General features: G+C 36.5%; 2 protein-coding genes across 4 annotated transcripts; both read left to right on the top strand.

The window, feature by feature from the left end:
* The first annotated feature begins 11,207 nt into the window (after positions 1–11,207).
* On the top strand, positions 11,208–15,490 carry LOC114541805. Of its 2 annotated transcripts, XM_028561617.1 has the most exons (5): positions 11,208–11,278; positions 12,853–12,987; positions 13,899–14,019; positions 14,168–14,397; positions 14,980–15,490. In XM_028561617.1, exons 2-5 carry the CDS (start codon positions 12,910–12,912, stop codon positions 15,349–15,351), a joined length of 801 nt encoding a protein of 266 aa, XP_028417418.1. In that variant the 5' UTR covers positions 11,208–11,278; positions 12,853–12,909; the 3' UTR covers positions 15,352–15,490. The 2 variants fall into 2 exon arrangements, with proteins under 2 accessions (XP_028417418.1, XP_028417426.1); XM_028561625.1 differs by lacking the exon at positions 11,208–11,278 and having other exon boundaries at positions 11,474–12,987.
* A 3,398-nt stretch (positions 15,491–18,888) lies between these two features.
* LOC114538971 lies at positions 18,889–23,444 on the top strand. Of its 2 annotated transcripts, XM_028559820.1 has the most exons (6): positions 18,889–19,016; positions 19,230–19,366; positions 20,287–20,415; positions 21,790–21,913; positions 22,074–22,303; positions 22,837–23,444. In XM_028559820.1, exons 3-6 carry the CDS (start codon positions 20,341–20,343, stop codon positions 23,206–23,208), a joined length of 801 nt encoding a protein of 266 aa, XP_028415621.1. In that variant the 5' UTR covers positions 18,889–19,016; positions 19,230–19,366; positions 20,287–20,340; the 3' UTR covers positions 23,209–23,444. The 2 variants fall into 2 exon arrangements, with proteins under 2 accessions (XP_028415621.1, XP_028415616.1); XM_028559815.1 differs by lacking the exon at positions 19,230–19,366.
* The last annotated feature ends 551 nt before the right edge of the window (positions 23,445–23,995 follow it).

The raw sequence follows: 23,995 nt of genomic DNA, 5'->3' as shown, positions 1-23,995 counted from the left end.
GGTGAGGATAATTTCGGTTTCTATCAGTGTGCAAATACTCAGCATCGCTGCAGTTCATTTCCCAATTCGACGACACAATTGTGGTTTGGTGAAAGGTGAAGAAACTAAAAACATCCACTGTGTATTACTATTGAGGAATGAGATCGTAATATCTCAGAGGAAACGAATACTTGATGTTCGATAGATCAAAAAGCAAACTAATTTTCTGGCAATGATTTTCTTATTGTGACAAATGTCTACACAAATTACAAACATACATTCCCTTTAATTTTATGAATATCAGCACCGAAGTGCCAATTTTTACAGAACGTAATCCAAATGAAACCAGGTTATTCTAAGCTGTTGTTCTCTAAGCTACATATATGTCAAGTCTTCGGAAGGATATACGGAGATTGTATTGATCATAAACAGTTAATAAGTGCGAAAATATAGTGTCAAGCCAACATTCGGTCGAGGCACTTGACATCCGCCATCGAACAGAGTATCGACGCCGTATTGATTTGCAGGGCCATTGCCGGTGGAGTGAGACGCCCCACACATACCATGACCAATATTCAAGCTCGTCAAACAATCACAATTATCATCATCAAGAAGGATAGACTTCACTCCGTTCTGTTCACGGTACATAAAAGAATCCTGCATGACTTGCTTTTGGACCGGTTCCGGATTAAACGTCGACTTTCCATGGCTTTCTGTTTTTTACCTTTCCAGCAGGGGTCAAAACATGATTGTGAAAGGCTTGCCAAGCGGCGTGGGCGGTTGGATTTGTTGAGTCAAACCTCCACTTGTACGTATTTCCGGCCGAATCAACTCCTAGCATCTCCGTGGTGTCCTCTTGTACCCATGACGGCAATCTGCCGAAGCAGTACAAATCACGTGGACCACATTTGCCGTACGGATGTCCAATTACGTCATCCTCAATCGAAACAGCCGGCCATTTGGCATTTGCTGACCACCACCAGAATGCAAGCCAATTTCCACCATGCTTGCAGAGGGTCATGGAACGAGATGTTGCGAAATAGAGTGTCAAGCCAACAGAAGTCCGGGGAGTGTTGCAATAATGGTCATACAAGGCATCAACACCATACCTGAAATATTTGAAGTAAGGCGTTGCTACGCTCAGCAATTTTTCTTGCAACTTGCAATGGAATTATAGTTTTGAGGGATGGTATAGTTTGTAAAGAGTGTTCGAAATGCTAAGAAAACAGATAAAGTCAGCAGATCGTAAGAAATGTTCGTATTTGACAACTTTAGATGCGATCTCAGGCGTAGAATTGCATTGCAAGTTACAAGGAAAGACAGGAAAGTTGCATAGTGCGACATTGCCTTTAGTGTGGTGAACTTGAAAGTTCCATTTCTGGAGTGTAATTGGCCTTAATTTCGAGTGGAGTCTCGACGTTGATATTCAAGTTCACTTTTACCATGCTCGCTCTTGAACGCTAGCTAGCATTCTCCGGAAGTCTTTGTTGATTGTACAGATTGTTTTTATGAAATGCAATTGTTGTGTAACATGTATGTTTTTGTTGTTATATATTTTAAACAAAACACTTCCTCTTTCTCGGTACACTCCCTCTGGAAATATTAAGTTTTGTTTTCCCTCGAGTCTCAACATTCAGACTCTTTGGAAAACACAACTCACTATTTCCCTCATAGCATACATTAAGCGTATAATATAGACATTTAGAAAATGAACAAACCTTTTCACAGGTCCGTATGACGTACTAAATCCCGTACCACACATTCCGTGGCCCATGCTTAATGTAGACAGACAATCGCAGTTGTCGTCGTCAAGTATAACTGACTTTACACCTTCTTGCTCACGGTACATAAACGAGTCCTGGTTCTAAAATAGAATTCAAATGACAGTGGTAAAGAGATTCGAAGTCAATCTTTACACAAAGTTCACATCAGTATAGTTGCAATTAAAGGACTGGTGATGGTGAGGTTGCTATGCTTGAAAAATTGAACGAAATCCTTGGCCAGTTCTTTATATTGAAATACATCTAGCTTTGTATAGAAATGGGAATGTGAACGCAAGCTCCGTGCTAAAAATATAGTCGTTTATGATGTCATGTGTAATCCGAGAAATCGACCGAGAGCTTGTAATTTAGGAGGGACCATTCATTTGGCCTTGCGGTAAAAAGTGGTAATTCGTCTGTTTTTAATATCGACCGTCACGACGGAAATTTGTTTTCTGTTCCGTGCATACTGTATTAATTTGTCCTAAAACACACAACTTACCCCTCGCAGGAAAGAAAAAGGATAGAATGACAAAAAATGAAATGAATAAAAAAATTGCTTTAAGAATACATAGGAGTAAGTTTAGTTTTCGTCGAACAATCAAGCTTAAAAGTTTGATTTTTGTTTTTCACCCGCCCTTTTTACTGAAATGGTAAAAGAGTACTGACTTGCTTCGGTTTTGTCCCTTTCTTCACTTGAGGATTCCACGGTTTATTATTTTTTATTTTATTTGCCAAAGTAACGCGATGATCATGAAGTGCCAACCATGCTGCGTGGGCTGTTGGATTGTTGGAGTTAAATTTCCACAGGTAGGTATTACCAGAGGTATCCCGCGCTAAAAGATGTGTGGAATCTTCCACCGTCCATTTTGGTAACCGCTGAAAGCAATAAATGTCATCTTCCTTGCAATGTCCGTATTCGTATCCTAAGACATCTTTTTCTTTCTTTGGCCATGGTGCATCTCTAGTCCACCACCAAAACGCTTTCCATTCCAAGCCGTAGTCCGTAAAAGAGATTTGGTTTTCAGTCCGAAAATACAAGTAAAGTCCATTTTCAGATCTAGGTACACCACACGTGGGATCATATAGATTATCGACACCGTTTTCCCGCCCTTTTCCACTCGTTCCACCACACATAGACCCGCCGATATTTAGCGTCGACAAACAGTCGCAATTATCATCATCAAGAAGTAATGATTTCGTTTGTCCCTGAGTACGATACATGAACGAGTCCTGGTTTATATTCACGGAGTGTCCTTTTAAAACAACTGGATTGATCAATGTGACTGTGAAACGCCTCCCAAGCGGCATGAGAGGTCGGACTACCTGAACTGAAATTCCATTTGTACACATTTCCAAGGCTGTCTGAAGCCAATAATTCAGTCTTGTCTTCATAAGCCCATGCAGGTAGTCGTTCAAAACAATACGCATCACTTTAAAAAGGAGATAAAAATTGTTTTCATGAACTGCTGAACAAAACGGATGTAGGAAGAATAAATTTTAGGGTGCATTATTCACCTGGGTTTGCAGGTTCCATAAGGATCTCTTAAAACGTCAGTGACTTCTGATGATTTACATTTTGGCCATGTAGCACCGGCGGAAAACCACCAAAATAGCCGCCATCCTGAACCGTATCTCTCATCAATTTCATTGTGATTTGCTCTGAAGTACAGCGTTAACCCTTTTCTTACGTCTGGTACGCCTGTAGTATCGTAAAGGTAATCAACACCAAGTCCTTCAATACGACTATCTTGATTCATGCCGTGACCCATGCTGAGGCTGGAATTGTAATCATCATTGTTGTCGTCTAAAAGAAATGACCTCAGCTCCTTTACTTCTCGATACATAAGGGAGTCTTGGTCTTCGTTTGGTAAGTTCCCGACCAACGCTTTTGGGTTCCATGGTTTCGAATTCTTAACCTAGAATAAAGATCATGCTAGGTTACCGGCCTCTAATAGTCAGGAAATAAATCTTCTCATGATAATCACTGTACTAAATTAGCATTTGAGTGACAGTTTAAAGTGCAAAAACAACTTCGGGTGGATTGGAATCATATCTTGTTTCAATTGGTCTTTGATTATGTCAGCACAGAACACAAACATTACCTGATTTTGTGGTGTAGTTATATGATCATGTAACGCCATCCAAGCTGCATGAGCTGTAGGATTAGATGAATCAAACTTCCACAGATAGACTGTTCCTTTTGAATCAATGGCCAAAAGCTCAATGACATCTTCATGCGTCCATTTTGGCAAACGTTGAAAACAGTAATGGTCGTACTTCGAGCATGTCCCATATTTATGTTGTAGTACATCCTTTTCGCGTGTCGGCCAGTCAGCACCTGGAGTCCACCGCCAAAATGCTTTCCAATTTCCACCATTAATTAAAGTTGATAATTGAAGTTGCTTTTGCTGTCTGAAGTACAAGGCTAAACCAACGGACTGTCGAGGTCCATGGCATCCTGAATCATACAAGGCATCTGCTCCAAACTCGCCATGATTGCTATATTTCTTACTGTGAGCTGTGAGGTAAGTAATACAAGAAACTTTGTAAGGATAAAAAAATAGAAAATAACTAATAAGCAATGAATGGAGCAAAAAAAATTGTGACCTGAAAGACGTGGGACGATGAGTGGCATAGACAGGCATACGACAATAATATCTATATGGAGTAGGTACGTACTAATATTATGTCGTGAAATTCAACGTTCATATGTGCGATGCGGGCTTTAATGCTGGTAAATATTGTATACGGCATGTAAGTGAATGAATGAAAAAATTTATTTATTTCTCCTATGCGAGTCTCCATTTATTACAATCACTGATTAGATATATACACTGCCTAATAATAGCTGCTAACATATGTTGATCTAATACATTTTTCAATATTTACTTATTGCTACCTGAACCAAACATGCATTTATTACCTTGATTACACATTCCATGTCCAAAACTAAGAGTGGACAAACAATCGCAGTTGTCGTCGTCAAGCAGAAGAGATTTAACTCCATTTTGTTTCCTGTACATGAATGAATCCTGTGCGGCTTTTGGAGGCAAACCTTCGCTTGTCTCAGGATTCCATGGTTTGTTGTTAACGATCTATATGAATCAATGTTATGTAAGAATAAATGGATGCATGTAATACGATATTCCGATGTGATGGTTCAATTCAAATCTCTGCAGGGAGCGATATTCTACAGCGTACAAACCACGTTTATTAGAATTCATAAATAGTACTCTTTTTCTGAATGAAATAGTTCATTCTCACATTCAGTAAAATTATGCCCATCACCCAAATTTTTCCGAAATACATCAGAGGATTTTTTAAAAACTTGAAAGTTTTTTACCTTGTTGGCAGGGGTTTCCTGGTGGTCATGAAGTGCTCGCTAAACCGCATGCGCTGTTGGGTTTGAAGGCTCAAATTTCCATTGATAGATCGTCCCATTGGAATCCACAGCGAGGATTTCAGTTTCATTCTCTATGGTCCACGCTGGTAACCGTTGAAAGCAGTGGTCCGAAGCATTGCACGAGCCGAATTGATCTTCCAATACGTCGTTAACTGACGTAGGCCACTTGGTACCAGCTTTCCACCACCAAAATCGTGTCCACGTATCAAACCTGCGTGCGCAAGAGCTCCAGCCGCATAGCAAGAACACGACAGTTGCATATTCTAGACAATGATGCAATATGTTTATGGAGTAAAGCATCAGGCAGCCATGCAGTTAAGAGCATTTGTCTAACTAGTAGACTCAGTTCTCAACATTAAAATATTCTAAACGGCCAATTATTTTGCCGTTGCAATTGGTTGAGCACAAATCATAACACGAGTTACTTTAGGAAGTTGTAAGGCCTGGTTTCTGTGGCAGGAGAGATGGAACGTTTGGAAAGGATGGGACGTTTTCTCATCCTCGTTCACAATAGGGATCCCTGCTTCAAATGAATGCTTGGATAAAGACTTGTGCATGGTACAATAATGTTATCAATCGTAGTAATAAAGTATAGGACGTTTAAAACATTGGATTTATGTTTGTGGATAATTCAATGGAGCCTATTTTTATTGTGGCTTTCGCTGCATGCGTCCTAAAATGCAGACGATGTGTACAGGGCTTGAAATCCTGAGATTTAGGCCGGTTGTAGCAATAAAACTTTTCAACTAAGTTCTAAATTTTAAATCGTAGTTCAACTCTGGAATACAGGACTTTGATTTACCAATTCTCTCCTTGACTATAGTTTACAGTTAAAAGTTAACTATAGCCTCCTCCTAGACTGAAATATACGTTGCCGGAAATTAAACGGGGAAAATTTCCGGGCTAAAAGTTAACAAGAGCAGGATAAAAGTTAACTAGACTTTTAAAAAACTGACCCCTGGTCTTTAATTATTTATATAGCATTTAGTAACCGACGTCGTCGTGTTCCCGTCGTACAAGCTTAAGGTCCTTATTATTGTTTGCTACGGGATGTTTACACTAGGAAATACCTCGGATGTTTATCATAAGGGGCAGAAATGTGATCAAGAACAGATCAAACGATGACGCCTAATTTTGATCAAATCATACAACGTCAGCGTATTATTGTCCCATTTCAAGTGGGATGGAGTTTTATATGAAAAAAACCCCTCCCCAAAGTCATCCCGGTTTCTCAAAAGCGATGTCTGGCCCATGCACGACAGGACGAAAGCGTCCTGGGTTGATATAAATATCTGACGAAAAATATTATAAAAATAACCATATTAAGTTTAGTATAAACACACTGACATCTAAATAAAACAGGCCTGTAATCAGTAATCTTAATATATTATTATGCAACAAATTCTGCGAATATCCCACCATAGGGGTTTGTTAATTTGTTAAATTATCTTTTAAGTTTAGGCTGTCGATATATATAGCAGAATATATATGAATATATATGAACACATACATATGTACCTGAGGTACCTATTATATATATGCGAGTTTAGGGTGAATGTTGGAACACGTCTCCTACGATCAGACGACGTCGACGAATGATTAATTGCATCCCAAAGTTTACCATATTTTTAAAATAAAAACTTCTTACTCTACGATCGAAATATTCGATGTGAAATAAATATCTAGTTCGCATCTTTTCCCCACCCTGGTATTAAGAGTTCCCCTTGAACGACGTAAGGTTTTTTTATAAAATAGAACTAAAATCGCTTCCGTACCAGGGGGGGGGGGATAGAAATTGTTGCGAGTGATTGTGCGCCTCACTTTTCAAAATACTGACATATTTGGGCTGAAACTAGCTTGATTTGTGCATACATTATATCAAAGGAACTATGGATTACGACAATAATTTTCAGGTAAAAGTTACAACATTAGAAAGAGCTCGATATTACTGTCACTTACTGCCAGCGAAAACATGATTGCACTGATTTGTGCCTTATTATTCTACATAATATAACTATATATAGCTTGAACACTTCCAGTGTTTGAGAATTCACAATCTCGCTCTGAACTATGGCCTAAAATATGTCTGCAGCTATGTAGGGTTTTGTTTTATAAATCGTGTTTGTTTCCAATTTTTGAAATTTTTTTAATTTTCGACGTTTGATTTGAGACACACGCGCGTGTTCCCCTTTCCTGGTGCATAAGAGTCAATAATTATTAACCCAAGTTAATTTTAAAATAATGAAAGAAATTAAAAGTTGTGATCACTGGTCGACTTCTTTTTGCAGAGCACCGTGAAATACATGTAGATTTTTGTGCCACTAATCAATTTCGCCTAAATTTGGTTATAAGAATAATTTCAGTTCAAAATCAATATACCTTAAAAAATATAAACAATGGTCTGGTGCATCTGGTGTATTTTATTCTTATATTATAAGTTACGATAAACTAGTACTTTAAATACTTACTAAACGCAGACATCACTCGTTAGGAGTTTTCGTGAGGAGTTTTCTTAAACTGTTTTTGCACCAGCCACCAATTCGTAAGACTATTGCGTCTCAGCACTGTTGTTAGTAGAAATAAATACCTGCCTTAATTATTTTGGAAAATGCATTGTTGCCATGGATAACACTTAAAAGTGGCGCTATATTGACTGGATACTGTAGTTCTGTAAGGACACCGCTAGAGTTTTTGAACTAGTTTGTTCTACTTCGAAGACATACAGGATGTATAAAAAAACTGCAACCACTTAATATTCGGGAATATTTACTTTAGTCGCTTTCTATAGTCGAACTCAAAAGATTGAGTATTTTTATTTGAGTGTTTTGTTCACAAATAAACGCACGCGCTGACCATATAATGAACGAGAAATTTCATTATTGCACGAGGCCGTAGGTCGAGTATGGTCAGCGCGTGCGTTTATTTGTAAACAAAACACGAACATAAAGTCTCTAACACTTTTACTATACAATCTGAGTTCATTGATTGCTGCATTGAAGATCCAAGCTTCGTTGCAGGCTATCACTTTTGAATAACCTAAATCTACTCGCGCGATTGGTCAGAATCAATCACGTGGTTTCTGGTTGCCTGGCGACGGATCGTGGGAATCATGATATTATTGCATGGCACTGTTTTTAGTTTTCCATAATTGAAGGAAATTTCCTTCAAAACAACAACCACAAAGGAGAGGAGGGTCAATATATAAGGGGTATAATTTTTATTATAGATTCATAGTGTTTTTTCTCTCTCTTTTGTCATTATTATCCCCCACGAAGACAGTCGTATATATGCAAATGAGTTGTTGAAAGCCTGATTATTTGTTTTATGCATGCTGGATTTTGATGTGCATGCACATAAAACGATGCTAATAATCGATTACAACTCCCAAAACAACAACTTTTTCAATCACTTTCACAAGCAATTTCTGTGATATAACCGCTCTTGTGGTTCTATTCGTATTTTTTGTGTTGAACAAAAGGTTGAGGACTATCCAGAAAAATATTAATAGCAGCCTGCAACATCCGCTGTTCAAGTGTTCCTATCCATGACAACCATGCATTTCCCTAAATTATAAGGGTTGGTATTTCTTAGTGCGGAGACTGTTGTTTCCAATTCTTAAAAGCTCGGCCTGGTATATAATTATATAGAGTATACGTACGTTTTCAATGCGCGTGACGTTGATTTGTGAGACATGTTCCGTTTGCCTGTGGCATAACAGTCAACAATTACTGATCCAATTTCATTTAAAATAATATGGTTATATTATTAGATAGAATTATGTTCAATTTTAAACAACTAACGGAAAAATCACTGGCAAGGTTCTCGCTGGCATCAGTGATATCTAGACTCTTTGTGATGTTTGATCTGTCTGATAATTATTGTTCTAATGAATGTTTACTTTAATATAATATATGCACAAATCAAGCTAGTTTCAGCTCAAATATGTCAGTATTATAAATATAATTATTTTGATACCAAAGCGCACAATTGAGCGTCATAATAGAAAGAGGCGGGCCAAGTGTCGGGTTTCTTTCACAACAAAAGTCCTGTACGTAGATATACTTTTGACAATTTACCTTAACCTTATATATATAGCCTTATAGATATACTTTTGACAATTTACCTTATACCTTTGACTTAAGACAATTGTGAAGGGAAATATTTGGTTGAAGAAAATAAATTATAATAATTTTTATGTATACGCCTAAAATGTATATCATTTATACCTAAAACAATGTCAATAACATAATTCCAACTTCCAACTTCGGTTTTGGAGCCAGCCAAAAATTTTAAAAATCTTTTTTTTTTCACTAGCAATTTGTGTGATAACCGCTCTTGTGGTTCTATCATTTGATAGCACATCATTTGTGTTGAACAATGGGGTTGTGCAGGACTATGCCTAATAGGGAGGTTAACATCGACTTCCGCTAAGAGTACCGATACCAATAATCAGTCACGCGCATGCGCAGACGTAACAATCGTCCAAAATGCGACAACACTGGAAGTCGCGAGTACGGTTTTGGGGCTGAAAATGGAAGTGGATAAGTAGGCGAAGTACCGAATTATATTTACTGTATTATTGTCATTTTCTGCAGTAGTTTTCTAATAATATTATTTAGGATTTAGTTGTATAATGTTTTTGCTTTGTTTGGCGAGACTTAGGGATTGTGATTAGAGTTTTTGATGTGAATATAGCCGCTATACTCCGCCATGTTTATTTACTTCTTACGGAAGTCACAATCTTAACGCTTTAAAATTTCCGCGCTGCTAAACTGTAATACGTCATGTATTTTCGTATCGGTACTGGTAGTGGAAGTAGATCTTAATCTCCCTAATTTCAATAGTAGAACTGTACTAGCTATGTCTTTGAAGTACGGCAAAAATGTGTAATATAAACCAGTTAATATAAACAGCAAAGCTTCTCGGAGGTTTGTTTCAAGGGACCATGCAAAATTTATGTGTATACGGGGCCGGAGCAAATCAATTCTAAATGTTAAAAAAAATGCAAGCCCCGCTTGAGTTGTCGTATAAAAATCTCAAGCCCCGCTCTGAAGTTCACTAAAAAAGTTGCTGCCCCGCTACCGTCAGTACACAAAGAAAGCTTATTCTTTTTGTTGAAAACAGGTGGACTAGTGAACTTTTCACATAATTTAATATAGCTACGTTTTTATACAACATTAGAAGAAATCGCTAAAGTATGCAGGAGGTCTGACACTGCGACCTCTGCGGGTCTGAACTTCTCCTAAAGAGAATAATCCTTGTGCTGGCCTTTCACTTGTAGTAGTCTACATACTCATATGAGAAGATTTTATTTTTGGTGAACATCTGTTAAGGGTTACTATTTGAATAAAAGTACCCGGGTAAGGTAAACTAAAAAAAAGTATGTGCCCCGCTGTGCCCAGCCTGAAACACATAAAAATTCTTTGTGCCCCGCTTCTGTGCAGCTAAAAAAAAGTATGTGCCCCGTCCCCTTTTGCTCCGGCCCCGTATACACATAAATTTTGCATGGTCCCCAACTATACATTGTTCGCTACTGAAACTTTGAAAGTGAGACAACGTATTGATGTTATATAGCAAAAAAAATACAGTTGTATGGATAATTGATAATCATGTTTCAGAGTTTACGAGTCTAACAGAACGGACATAAATAGCTATAAAAGATTGGGAATTCAAAATATCTGCTTATGGGAAACATATAACTACAGTTACAACTTACAACTGAACATATTACCCGGTTTAAAGCTGAAGCCGATAGTCGATAAAAATTTTCATCGCAAAATCAAATGGTTGCTTCATAATTATTAAAATAGCGAAGCTATATGCTCTTGCTCAAAGTTCGTTTTTTTTACTCTTGATGTATTTGTTTTAAAAGGACTTAGCTATTTGAGTTAAAATACCACAACAGATATATAATATTTAGAAAAATTCCTGTTAAGCTAGCAACTGAAGGAAATGGGTGAAAACAATACCTGGAAATATACTGAATTGATAGAGGTCACGACAGGAAATTGCGTCATGCACAAGTGTATAAGTATAGATATTATATAGAGAGGCCTGATCAACAGAGTTCCTCATTTTGTACTGGCGTGTATTGATAGAAAGAATATTTGACAAAATCTGAAGTTATAAAAGGGTAAGTTTTTACATTGTACAAATAACTTTAAACAGTTCCTTCTAGAGTCTTCTGGAGAATATCTCTGCAAAGTCAAAGTTCTAGGAACTACTTTTATATTGGCTTAACTATATTTGTGCCGCCCCAAATTGTCCCACTTATATAAGCCTTAGAAGTTTACTGGTAGGATGAGGTAAAAAATAAGTTTAGATCTGTTTCACTAAAACTTTGGGTTGCATGGTTTCATAATTTGATATGTCAGTGTAATAGCGTCAAGAGACATGCGTGCATAGGGCAGATTTATCGCGTTAATCTTGAACCAAAACATGAAAATGTGCAGAAACGTAATTGTAGAATCTTTCGTGAATCCTGATGTTAAATCTTTGCCTTTGCATATAGACCGCGGGTTAAGACGCCTAGCTGCCTCGGCGTTAACTCCGGCGCGTGTGCCAGTCTTTTCAAGTTATAAAGCTTCTGAACATGCGTGCATAAACACTATAGTTCATATCAATTTAGAAATGTGGCGAACCCAAATGTTGTTCGAGATTCAGACAACACATCGTACTTTAAAACTATAGAAGTTCAAGAGTGTGTAATGTGTTTACGAATATACTGAGCTAAATTGTTCACACTGGTTGTCGTCAGTGATGTCTAGACTCTTTGTGATGTTCCGTCTGAAAATTGTTGTTGCAATGTATGTTTACTTTAATATAATTTCCCCAGAAATCAAGCTAGTTTCAGCTCAAATATGCCAGTATAACCATTACTTCTGTTGGCCGGTGTAATCCAATTCAGATTGAACGAACATAGCTATTATTTTATTGCATGATTAAATAACATATAAACTTACAAAATCGGACTGATCGTTTTATGAACGGCTTCATACAATTAAAATTGCTTTTGTATGCATGTACTTCTAGTATATTCCTCTTATGCCAGACTGATTTCTTTGCAAAGCTATTGTACTTAAGTCATTATATAATATAACATAACATATTAAATTTTATATGAATCGAGTTCAAATGGGCATGAAATTGCTCTATGGCACTCTTACGTATGCAAGAGCCTGAATCATAAACATATCCTATTCCACCAACATAGTGGGACATGCAGGTGGTGTAAAAACCAAATGTGGTAAACACAAACAGGTTTAGATATGGAGATACTACATCGAACGACTCTTCTACGCCGGTCAGCCAGTGCTATATAGAACAGTGTCAAAAGTCTGAAGAAATAAAAGGTATTGTTTATAAGTTCAAATGCCCGGGCTGTGCATTTAAATATGTTGGCGAGAGCAAAGGATCAAGAAAATCCCGTCGGACAGAACACAAAACCAGGTGTTATACCGAAAATCCAATCTGTAAGTAAAGATCATGCAGAAAGCACACGGGGCATAATATGATGAAAGATAACGTAAGAATTTTAGAGAAAAGAATACACAACTTATCAGAGCGAACAATTCTTGAGGGTGTCTTGAAAAGGCAATACTAATTTTAACATTCAAATATATTCACTTTGTGAGCTACGGACCACTAGCGCATAGCCATACTGAGCGAGGCAGATTAACATGCACTTAAATAACTTTTCCACTTCAGCTTTTGGTGACTGAAGAATCTTACTTGCATTGGCTACATTGTTTATTCAGTACAAACATGAATTGTTTGAAGATTGGTGTCTTTGCTTGTATACTGATTCAGGTTTTGTTAAATGAGGCTGAAGGTGGATGTGAAGTAAGTAAACCGCCGCGAGTCTGTTGGCTTTCATAATACTCAATTTCATGCAATATGGCAAAGCCATCGGTCCCGTGATGAAATTTGTTTCTCATATTTCTATCAACGAAGGTTGCATAATTATATGTATCTGATGCATGGCCATATGAACTTTCAATGAACCATTTTGTATATTTGCTAAATAATAATTATTATAATATAATCAGTGATTCATATGTAATTATTTGAGTCTATGTGCGTGTACAGCTGTAGTTGCCAGCAACTTGTACTGCAGTATTTAGAACAAAAATATCAAGTGCAAGAGCGGTTGCATATAGAAAGGTATATTTATGACTTTTTACAATAGTTATTGGGAGAATTGGCCAGTCAGAAGTCATGTATTTTGGATTAACTACGATTTAACTACTCAAAATCTAGTTTTGCACAACAGGCCAGCAGGTGCATGCATGAAATTTTTATTGCAGCTCATGCAAATGAAATGACGGCAAAGTAAATTATTTTTCGAAGTAATGATAAGTTAACAGGGCAGACGTTAGAATAGAGTCTTACTTCGGGTGAAAGAAATTCATATAATATGGTCTCGTTTATAAGCTACATATAACCGCATGTAAAACAATGGATCGTACAAAAGCAAAGAACTTTTCCAAGTATGCATGGCATCGTTTTTAACTAAAAGAGATGTAACAAATTTTGTAGACACCGAAAACGAGAGATGATTTCCAAAAAAATTTCCGTATACAAAATTGAAAGCGCAGCTCTGTTGAAATCAGGCTCAAAATGAATATTATATGAAAGTTTAATATAACTATATTTGTCTCTCGATTTTGTATTCACAGAGATTTTTGCAGATCATTCAATTCTTACATTGATATACATCTGTGTCTATGTCCGTGTCTCTATTGTATTTGCAGATACTTCAATCCTTAGTCGAGAAATGTTCAGCAAATCAAGAAAGAACATACCGAGTTGCTCTGCAGTTTTGCGATGGCAAGTACTGGATTTTTAAGAAACCAAATTACACAGCTGAAACAGGTATTTCTTGCATATGTCATATAGGCCTAACGCAGCCTCCCAATTTTTCCCGCTACTCGCTATTTTAATAATTTCTGACATGCAATTAAGGCTATAGATTATGAAAAATTAAGACTCTAAAAATAATTTCCACCAATTGTTTTTCAAGGCACGAGCTGTCTTGATATAAAAAAGAGAGGTTTGAGTCGCGGAGACGGAGAATATTTGATTGACCCGGACGGAGATGGCGCTGGTAAACCATTTCAAGTATACTGTGATATGACCTCGTTTGGTGGAGGATGGACAATGTGTTACACGACAGACAGTCATGTTAATATCAAAACTGAACTTGTCACCACACCTGCTCTTGGCTATCGTGCAGATTGTAATAACATACCGGTAAATTGACTTTTCTCGAGTAAATCGGTCGAATTGTATCATGCATGTTGAAATTGTCCTAGGACATACCTTTGAAGTAAAATGTCGACAAATGAGGAGTATTTATACATTATTGCTCCAATAGCAATTTTTCGAAGTTCAAATACCTCCTATTTGGCGGTAAAAAAATCATTATTAGCGGGCTAATAATTCTGGTTGCTTATTGGTCGAAAGGATTAGAGTTTTTTCATTATTCGAACATCACTCGTACAATCACGAATTGTACTCGCCATCGCATGGTTACCAATAGCTATACTAGTAGCACAACTTCTGTTTCGATAATGTTTACGCTTCTGCATACAATTCGTCAATTCCTCTGCATTTTATTGCCAAACGTAATATTCTTTACGCAGAAATTTTGTTTTTAAAATTCATCCTCGCGCACACTTGCGCACGTGATACTGTTCTGCAGTCTGTGGGAGTGTAACAGATATGAAAATTTCATATAAAATTTATAGGTAATAAAATTATATAAATTTAAATGGTAATTAATTTTATTAATTCAAATATAGTTAATGTAAAGCAATTTCTTTCTGTTTTCAGTTCACTGAAGTGATATTTGTTGATGAAAAATCCAAACAAAAAGCAGCTTTTAAAAAAAGTGGTTCACCTGTGACATTCAATGGAAATTACAATAAGCTGGCAAATGCTTATGGCTTGTGGACGGCGCAAGGTGTGGCCACAACGCAGTACAAATACCAAATGTTGATATGTGACTCAGCGTTCTACAAGGGACTGCACGTCTCCGGGTTCACCAAAAACTGCTACAAACGGTGCTATTACTGGTGTGGTGACAAAACTCCTGTCTACTTCCGCACCAGTTGTTTCTCAAGCCAAGGTTGCAACGGTGTTGCATTCAACGAGAATGGTCACAAACCGTTGCCAAACCGCCTCATCAGCGCAGGAATTCGTTAACATGATAATTTGCGATCGACGGACTATTTGAAACCGAATTAAATTTGAATTTAATAAGTTAATTACGTGATGTAATTTGTAGTGTAAACTTGTGAACTGAGTTATTTGAAGAACCTCGACAGTTGACTTGTTTTGTGTTTTGAACATTTTTTGTACTTTTGTCTTTGTATTAAATTCGGTATAGTAACTGACCGTTTTTCTCGAAAAACATCACGTGAAAACAATTTTGTTTCACAAGAGTTGTGCATAGCGCTTGGGATTAACTAGAGACCTTATTAGATTGGCGGTTACTTTAAACGCCAAACTGCTAACGAACTATTGTGTTTTAACTATATACACTAAAGTCTGCAATGATTTTCAGGTTAAACGTTTTTCATGAACCTCGTGATATCCATGCATTCACCTCGTGGTATCTATGCATTTATCTCGTGATATCCATGCAAATACCTCGTGATATACATGCATTTATCTCGTGGTATCAATGCATTTATATATGCATGTGCATATATATATATATATATATATATATATATATATATATATATATATATATATATATATATATATATATATATATATACACCCATTTGCAAAAACGTTGGCCGCAGATAGATAGATAGATAGATACTCGAAGTCTAATTAGAATTGCATATGATTACATTTGCATGGGATTTCAATCATATTACACAACATATGCAATTCTAATTAGATTTCGAGTATCTATCTATATATCTATCTGCGGCCAACGTTTTTGCAAACGGGTGTATATATATATATATATATATATATATATATTATATATATATATATATATATATATATATATACGTTTTTTTTCTGCTTTCTTTGTCTTGGACTTTTTTTCTTTGTTTTCTTGATATAATTATAGCACTAATGATTTTCCCGTCAATAGCATGTGCTTGTTTGTTGAGTCAACACCTCAGAATCCACTCACACTTCGTTAAATCTCGGTGGATCACAATTACTATTCCTTACGTGAAAAAGCAGGTATCAGTTCTAAAAAATATACATCACCAATAAAATTTAAAGCAAAGCCAATGCACTAGTGACGAAGATTCAGCACGAATCATTCGTCTTGGCGTTTTAAGAATTTCAAAGCTCACCACAATAATTAAACGCAAAATTAACACGCGAGCCCGCTAGACCTGCATCGTACCCCGGCGCTTTAGGTTTGGGAAACAAATGTTATATATTATAGACAAGTGTGCTTAGATATGAAAATACAAGAAATTATATTGTGTATTCTCCCATCTATTCAAACGCACGATTGACCGCATGTGTAATAGACTGTTCAAGAATATTGTGGGCATGCATGCCATTACACAAATCTCTGGCGCCTGCCAGTCTGTCAGACACCAATTGGTATGGGAGCTCCTCCTCCTCACGCAGAAGTTTTATTCTTCTATCGTGGTCTCTCAATTTAATTTCACTTGCGTTCTACATCATTACAATATGTCTTTCTTGACGTTTCTGTTCATTGATTAAGTACTAATCATTACCAAGCTGTTTCATGCACCATTAAATTGTACAACATACCAATATAATTCCCTAAAAATTGGGATTTAAGATTTTGTCTGATCCGGGGATTCGTGGTAGTAATTTTTTATAACATGGCCGGTCGCCGAAAACAATGCTTGATATAGAAACACTGTCGGTCTGGGACACAACATTTGCGTTCAAACATGCATAGCCCATAGGTGTATATGGTTTAAAGGGTAATTAATTGTACGTATGTCGTAGATTTAAGGTATAAGTAAAGCGTATACGTTTTTACAGAGGGGTGTTTTTTGGTACATTTCCATGACCATAAAAATCGGCAATTCAGATGGGCTGTATTGTGTCTTTTGGGGTCATATAAGGCACAATTCCGGACCTGAAGCAAATTTCATAAATTAGCCATATTATATATTACTAAAATTAAACAGACACTTATTTGACAAACAATTTCATACCATCCATATCAGTGGTACAAATGAATTTTATTCTCTTCATGTGGAGTTTATAATCACAATTTATTTGAACTGCAGGTTCGTGAAAGAAAAGAAATACGCGCAAACACAAAACATTTATTGCATGGCTCTACCTTCATTTATAGTGAAATGGTATAAGTGTGCAACATTTCGTCGGGGGCTACTTTTTTTTGTCCAACCCCTGTATAATTATGCACAACGAAAAAACAAACAATTGAAAGAGTATTTGTGGGCGATATTTTTCCGGTCTAGGTTGATATTTGTTCCCAATTTCATGACCAAATATAATAAATCTTTGTTCAATGCAGGGTTGCTAGATTTGTGAACTTTAGAGGCCACTCCAAACTCTGTCACAATGGCTCTTTGTTTCCTTTGTTTTGGACTTTTGTTTTCTTTGTTTTCTTGTTGTAAAATGAAAAACCATTCAAATTATTATATTGACGGAATTTACAAGGCAGAAGTACGACGCCTGGGTCAGTTTAAAGAGTTTTCAGCCGTCGAATGCAGAATAACTAGCTCTAGCGCCTTTCCTTCTCTACTACGTGCTGTTCGAAATTAAAATTGAAGTAAACAGGAAGAGCGATATTACGAGGTTCCGTAAAGCGTAAAAGAGTTTAGTTCTCAATATATTTATATTTAGCAATATATACATCAAACTGTATTCAAGGGGTTTGTAAATGACAAATAATTAAATTACTACACATTAGACTGCAGAGCGGATTAATAGAAAATTGTACATATATATTTACTTTAGCATGCCCATGCATATTATGAGTTACTCGGTTTCGGGAAACCGAAATGAAACCTTTATCTCATATTCGGACACCCCGTGGATCATAAAGAAATTTCGCAAGGTGTCAGTTTAGCTCCTCCCATTTACGTCAGATGTGATAGACACAGTTCGAAATCATGATTAATTGTTTTATAAGCTGAACTAAGTATACGCAATTTTCACCATAAGTTTGAAGGAAATAGTTTTTTCTATTTTCTTTTCATACAGCACGAAAGTATTTTACTCAGAAGCTCAAAGTTTGATCCATTTTTGTATGAAAAATAAACAGATTGATCAATTAGGAAATTACGCGTACATTGACGCGCGTAGCCGCGTACTATAAATGTTATATTAGAAATAATTCTACTTTAAAAAATGAAATGACTAAAATATAGACACTTAATATCTTTTACATTACCTGAACGGTCAAACACGATCTACTGAATTTTAATGCAGGGAGGTTACTGGTGATTTAGGTGTTTTAACCGAGAACGAAGCTGGATATGACTTTAAGTATTGAAATGAGCATAGAACATGATCTTGGCAGTCGTGTAATCACCAGACATAGGGCTGGTAGATAGCTGCATATATGCGAGACCAAGAAACATCACACTAGTTCTTTGTTTTCTTTGTTTTACTTGTATTGGACTTTTGTTCTCTTTGTTTTGTTTGTTTTCAACTTGTGTTTTCTTCCCTTTTTTTGCCTTGGACTTTTGTTTTCTTTGTTTTCTTGATATATAGGTAGCATGCACTAATGATTTGGCTGTCAATAGCATGTGCTTGTTTGTTGAGTCAACACCTCAGAGTCTTCTCACACTTTGCTGAATCTCGGGTAACCGGGCTGATGTAAACCGTCTCTTTGGTGGATCACAATTATTCTATTCCTAACGTGATAAAAGCAGGTATAAATTCTAAAAAATACATCACCAATAAATATTAAAGCAAAGCTAATGCACTAGCGACGAAGATTCAGCGCGTATCATTCGTCTTGGCGTTTTAAGAAAGCTCACCGCAATAATTAAACGCGAAATTAACACGCGAGCTCGCTAGGCCAGAATCGTACCACGGCGCTTTAAGTTTGGAAAACAAATGTTATATATACTGGTTGCATTCAGCTACTATATAGAGATTGACGACAAAGGAAAACGTGAACGCGCTGGGGTGCTGCATGTGGTGCATGTTTACCGCTACAAATCCGCTGGACTCTGGCAGGAACAGGCTACGCAACATCATTTGGTTCAAACCTCCTTCAGTAAGAGTGATATTTGCAAGGGATTTTATATTTGTATATTAATTGAGATTTATATGTTTAACAGTTATTTTGCTGATAATCGACGAGGCGTCCAGCGCCGAGTTAGCTATATTAGTCACTATACGATGAGATTGAGCAAAATAACTTTTTTAACATACACAAGCGCTGGATAAAAACAACTTTCAAATTTATTCGTAATTTAAACAATACTGAATACACCGAAGCAGAAACAGTTTACATTTTGCACTTGATTCGCCACATGAAAAGTTCGACGGCTGAAACGGGCTTGGTATGTCGTTTTGCGAAGACGTACCCAACTATTTAAGGCTTTACATCATAACATAACCCCAATTAACCTGTAGCGCTGTTTTCCCTTCCATGTTTACATGTAAAATTCTAGCACCAGGTTTAGGGCCGAGTCTGGGCAACCCGTATAGGCGCCAAAAAAATGGCTGGCAAAAAACACAAAACTGTTATTTTCACAATTTCATTTAAAGTATCTTAACTTTTCCTAATGTTTTTTCAACAATGTACTCTGTTATTGCTTTGGAAAATTAACGAAGGAACCGTCAAATGGTGTAATTGCTGAGGGACATGTCGCAGTGCTCGATAGCTTTCGCCCAATTGGATAATGCTTTCTAAAGAACGAAGCTATGCTATTGGTTGAAACAGAAATGTATTGTAAAGTTCAGCCCTATGGATTCATAGTAGCACGCACCATCTCGCTTGGTAGGACCCCTCCCTATATAGGGCTCATGTAAACAGCCCCTAAGTTTAGCATGCAGGTTTGGGAAATTCTCTTTTCGTTGCCTAAATCAAAAGTTGGTCTATTGTGCGAAAGGTCAATTGCAGCATCTATTTATGGCCCTGATTATAAATAATGGGGCAGATTAACATACACTTAAACTTTTCCACTTCAGCTTTAGGTAACTGAAGAGTCTCCTTGAGTTGGCAATATTGTATATTATACAAAGATGATTTGCTTGAAGATTGGTGTCTTTGCTTGTATAACTCTGGTTTCTTTAAATGGGGCTGAGGGTAGATCTAAAGTAAGTAAACCGCGGGTCTGTTAATCACCGCTCAAGTGTGACCTTTATATTCAAATTTCGATAAAGAGAACCCATCTGTCCCGTGATGAAATTCGTTTCTCATATTTCTATTCGCGAAAGCTGGATATAAGTTTCTCATGCATGGCAATGAACTTTTTACCGTTCTTTATACTAGCCAAAATAATTATTATTTAACAATTATTCACCAAGACGAGTGGAATATCACTGAATAAAAATAGGTACGCTAAGCGTACTTGTATTGCTTGGGGCAAGCAGGTTAGGGACTTTAAGCAAAGAGCTCACATGGTCTGAAATGGTTAAGTTTTATTGGCTGTTCCATGGTCACAACATCTGAAATGGGCTAATTTGCATGGAAGCTGATTAGGTCTATTGTTCAAATACAAAGCGCAAATAAATTCGCTTCGCGTGAAAAATATCGCTAGTGGAAAACTGGCTTTACTTACACATTAACGTACACATTCATGTGACGACCTTTTACATATAATTAGTGCCAACAATATATAACAAGTGAATGTTATTAGTAACATGAATGTTATTAGTAACATTTTTAGAATGTTATTAGTAAGATTTATAGCACCAAACGAGGTAATCCATACCAATACCATCAGGGGTGGATCCAGCGCTAGTGCACTAATTTGCATTACAAAACAAAGTTGTTATTTTTAGCAGTTTTCTTGTTTCATGCAAATTAGTGCACTATTGCTGGATCCACCATCTGAATACCATGCATTGCTGATACGATTATCCTTTATAGTCCACATTATATGACATTTGAAAAGTATGAATTAAATGAGACAGAATATAATGTCAATACAACGTGATACAATGAAAGTCATGTTAAATGCGCTTCAATTGGCAGGAAGGAGTATAATTGTTAAATCACCAGTGTTGCTCGAAAAGAATGTAGTGAATATTATAGTCTTATATTATGGTCAAAATTGGAAATATCCGTAGAAACTGGAGATAAAGATGAAACATGGCAGAAAATTTGGAATTGTGTTGTATAAATAAACTAAATAACTATGAAGTAACTATATACCAATTGTATAAATTGTTTATAATTATATGACTAGCAAAACTGATACATGTTGCTATATTGTTGTTTCGGTGACTTCTATATAGTAATATTTGGATACTTATTGGACTAAAATCAGAACTATAATCTTTCATTGAAAGCTTCTTACAAGAGGAAGGCGCTGCTGAACAGAAATCAGGCTCAAAATGAATAATTATTATATGAAAGTTTGATATAATTATTTGTGTCCCCATTTTGTATTCACAGAGATTTTGCAGTTCCAATTCTTACATTAATATATATCTGTGTCTATATCTCTGTCTCTCTTGTATTTGCAGACTCTTCAATCTTCCTTAGTCCAGAAATGTTCAGAAAATCAAGAAGGAACGTACCGAGTTGCTCTGCAGTTTTGCGATGGCAAGTACTGGCGTTCTAAGAAACGAAATTGCTCTCCTCAATCAGGTATCACTTCCAAATTAAGTATGCCATGCATATAGACCTATCGCAGCATGGCGATTTTTTCTCGCTATTCACTAATTAATATATAATTCTGTCATGCCATAAAGGCTATAGATCATAGAAAATTAAGACTATAGAAAATAATTTTTACCAATTTTTCAAGGTACGAGTTGTCTTGATATAAAAAAGAGAGGGTTGAGTGTCGGAGATGGAGAATATTTGATTGATCCAGACGGAGATGGCGCTGGTAAACCATTTCAAGTATACTGTGATATGACCTCGTTTGGTGGAGGATGGACAATGTGTTACACGACGGACAGTCATGTTAATATCAAAACTGAACTTGTCACCACACCTGCCCTTGGCTATCGTGCAGATTGTAATAACATACCGGTAAATTGACTTTACTCCAATAAAACGGTCGAATTGTATCATGTCGAAATTGTCCTATGACATACCTTTGAAATAAAATGTGGTCAAATGAGAAGTATTTGTAAATTATTGCTCCAATGGCACTTTTTCGAAGCTCAAATACCTCCTCATTTTGCGGTAAAAATTCATTATTAGCGTACTAAAAATTCTGGTTGCTGATTGGTCGAGAGGAGTAAAGTTGTTCCATTAATCACCGGTCGTATTAATCACGAATTGTACTCGCCATCGCATGATTACCAACTTCTTTTCGGATAATGTTTACGCTTCTGCATACAATTCGTCAATTCCTCTGCATTTTACTGCCAAACGTAATATTCTTTACACAAAAACTTTGTTTTCAAAATTCATCCTCGCGCACACTTGCGCACGTGATACTGTTCTGCGGTCTGCGGAAGTATAACAGATATGAAAATTTCATAAGTAATTAATATATTTGAATTTAAATAATAATTAATAAAATAGTTAATGTAAAAGTAATTTCTTTCTATTTTCAGTTCACTGAAGCGATATTTGTTGATGAGAAATCCAAGCAAAAAGCAGCCTTTAAAAAGAGTGGTCCACCTGTGACATTCACTGGAAATTACGATAAGCAGGCAAATGCTTATGGCTTGTGGACGGCGCAAGGTGTAGCCACAACGCAGTACAAATTCCAATTGTTGATATGTGACACAACGTTCTACAAGGGACTGCACGTCTCCGGGTTCACCAAAAACTGTTACAAAAAGTGCAATCACTGGTGTGGTGACACAACCTCTGCCTACTTCCGCACATCGGCTGTCTCAAACAAAGCTTACAAAGGTGTTGCTTTCAACCAGAATGGTCACAAACCGCTGCCAAACCGCCTCATCAGTGCAGGCATTCGTTAACATGATAATTCGACCGAACAAATTGAAACCGAATTAAATTTGAATTTAATAAGCTTAATTACCTGATGCAATTTGTAGTGTAAATTTGTGAACTGAGTTATTTTAAGAAACTCGGTTGACTTAATGTTTTGTGTTTTCAACATTTTTACTTTTGTCTTTGTATAATTGAAATCGGTATACTAACGTTAATAAATGTCATTTTTGTTAGGTTTTTCTCGAATAAATATTACAATATACATCACGTGAAAACAATTTTGCTTTACATGAGTTGAGCACATGCAGCGCTTGGCATTAATAGAGACCGTATGAGATTGGCAGTTACTTTAAACGCCAAACTGCTAATGAATTGTTGTGTCATCATCATCATCACTTTATTTATCACTTTAGTGTGTTAACTATATACCGTCACCTTAGCCGTGTTAACTATATACGCCAAAGTCTGCAACGATTTTCTGGTTAAACGTTTTTCATGAACCTCCTTGATATCCATTCCTTTATCCGCGTTTTGAGCTGTTTTCACAACTAATCTTGAATGATCTGTCCATAGACAGCCCAATGGCGAATAATTTATTTGGGATAAAAATGCACTAAAACATTGAAAATTTGTCAACAAAGCCATCGTTACTGTGATGAAATTGACTGTTACATGAATTATGCATCTCATTAATTCCATTTACTTTGAAATAACTGAAATCTTGTTGCCTTCAACGACAATTTTTTAGTGCAATTTTAATTTAAATAATGAGAATAAAAGTTTATCTTATGTGAGTTGAAGGCCGTTCTCCAC

This window comes from Dendronephthya gigantea, unplaced genomic scaffold (assembly GCF_004324835.1).
Source record: "Dendronephthya gigantea isolate DGI-Jeju-01 unplaced genomic scaffold, DenGig_1.0 000003F, whole genome shotgun sequence".
NCBI classification, from domain to species: domain Eukaryota; kingdom Metazoa; phylum Cnidaria; class Anthozoa; order Malacalcyonacea; family Nephtheidae; genus Dendronephthya; species Dendronephthya gigantea.
The sequence above is the reverse complement of the archived record's forward strand: the minus strand, read 5'-3'. Positions and strand labels throughout refer to the sequence as shown.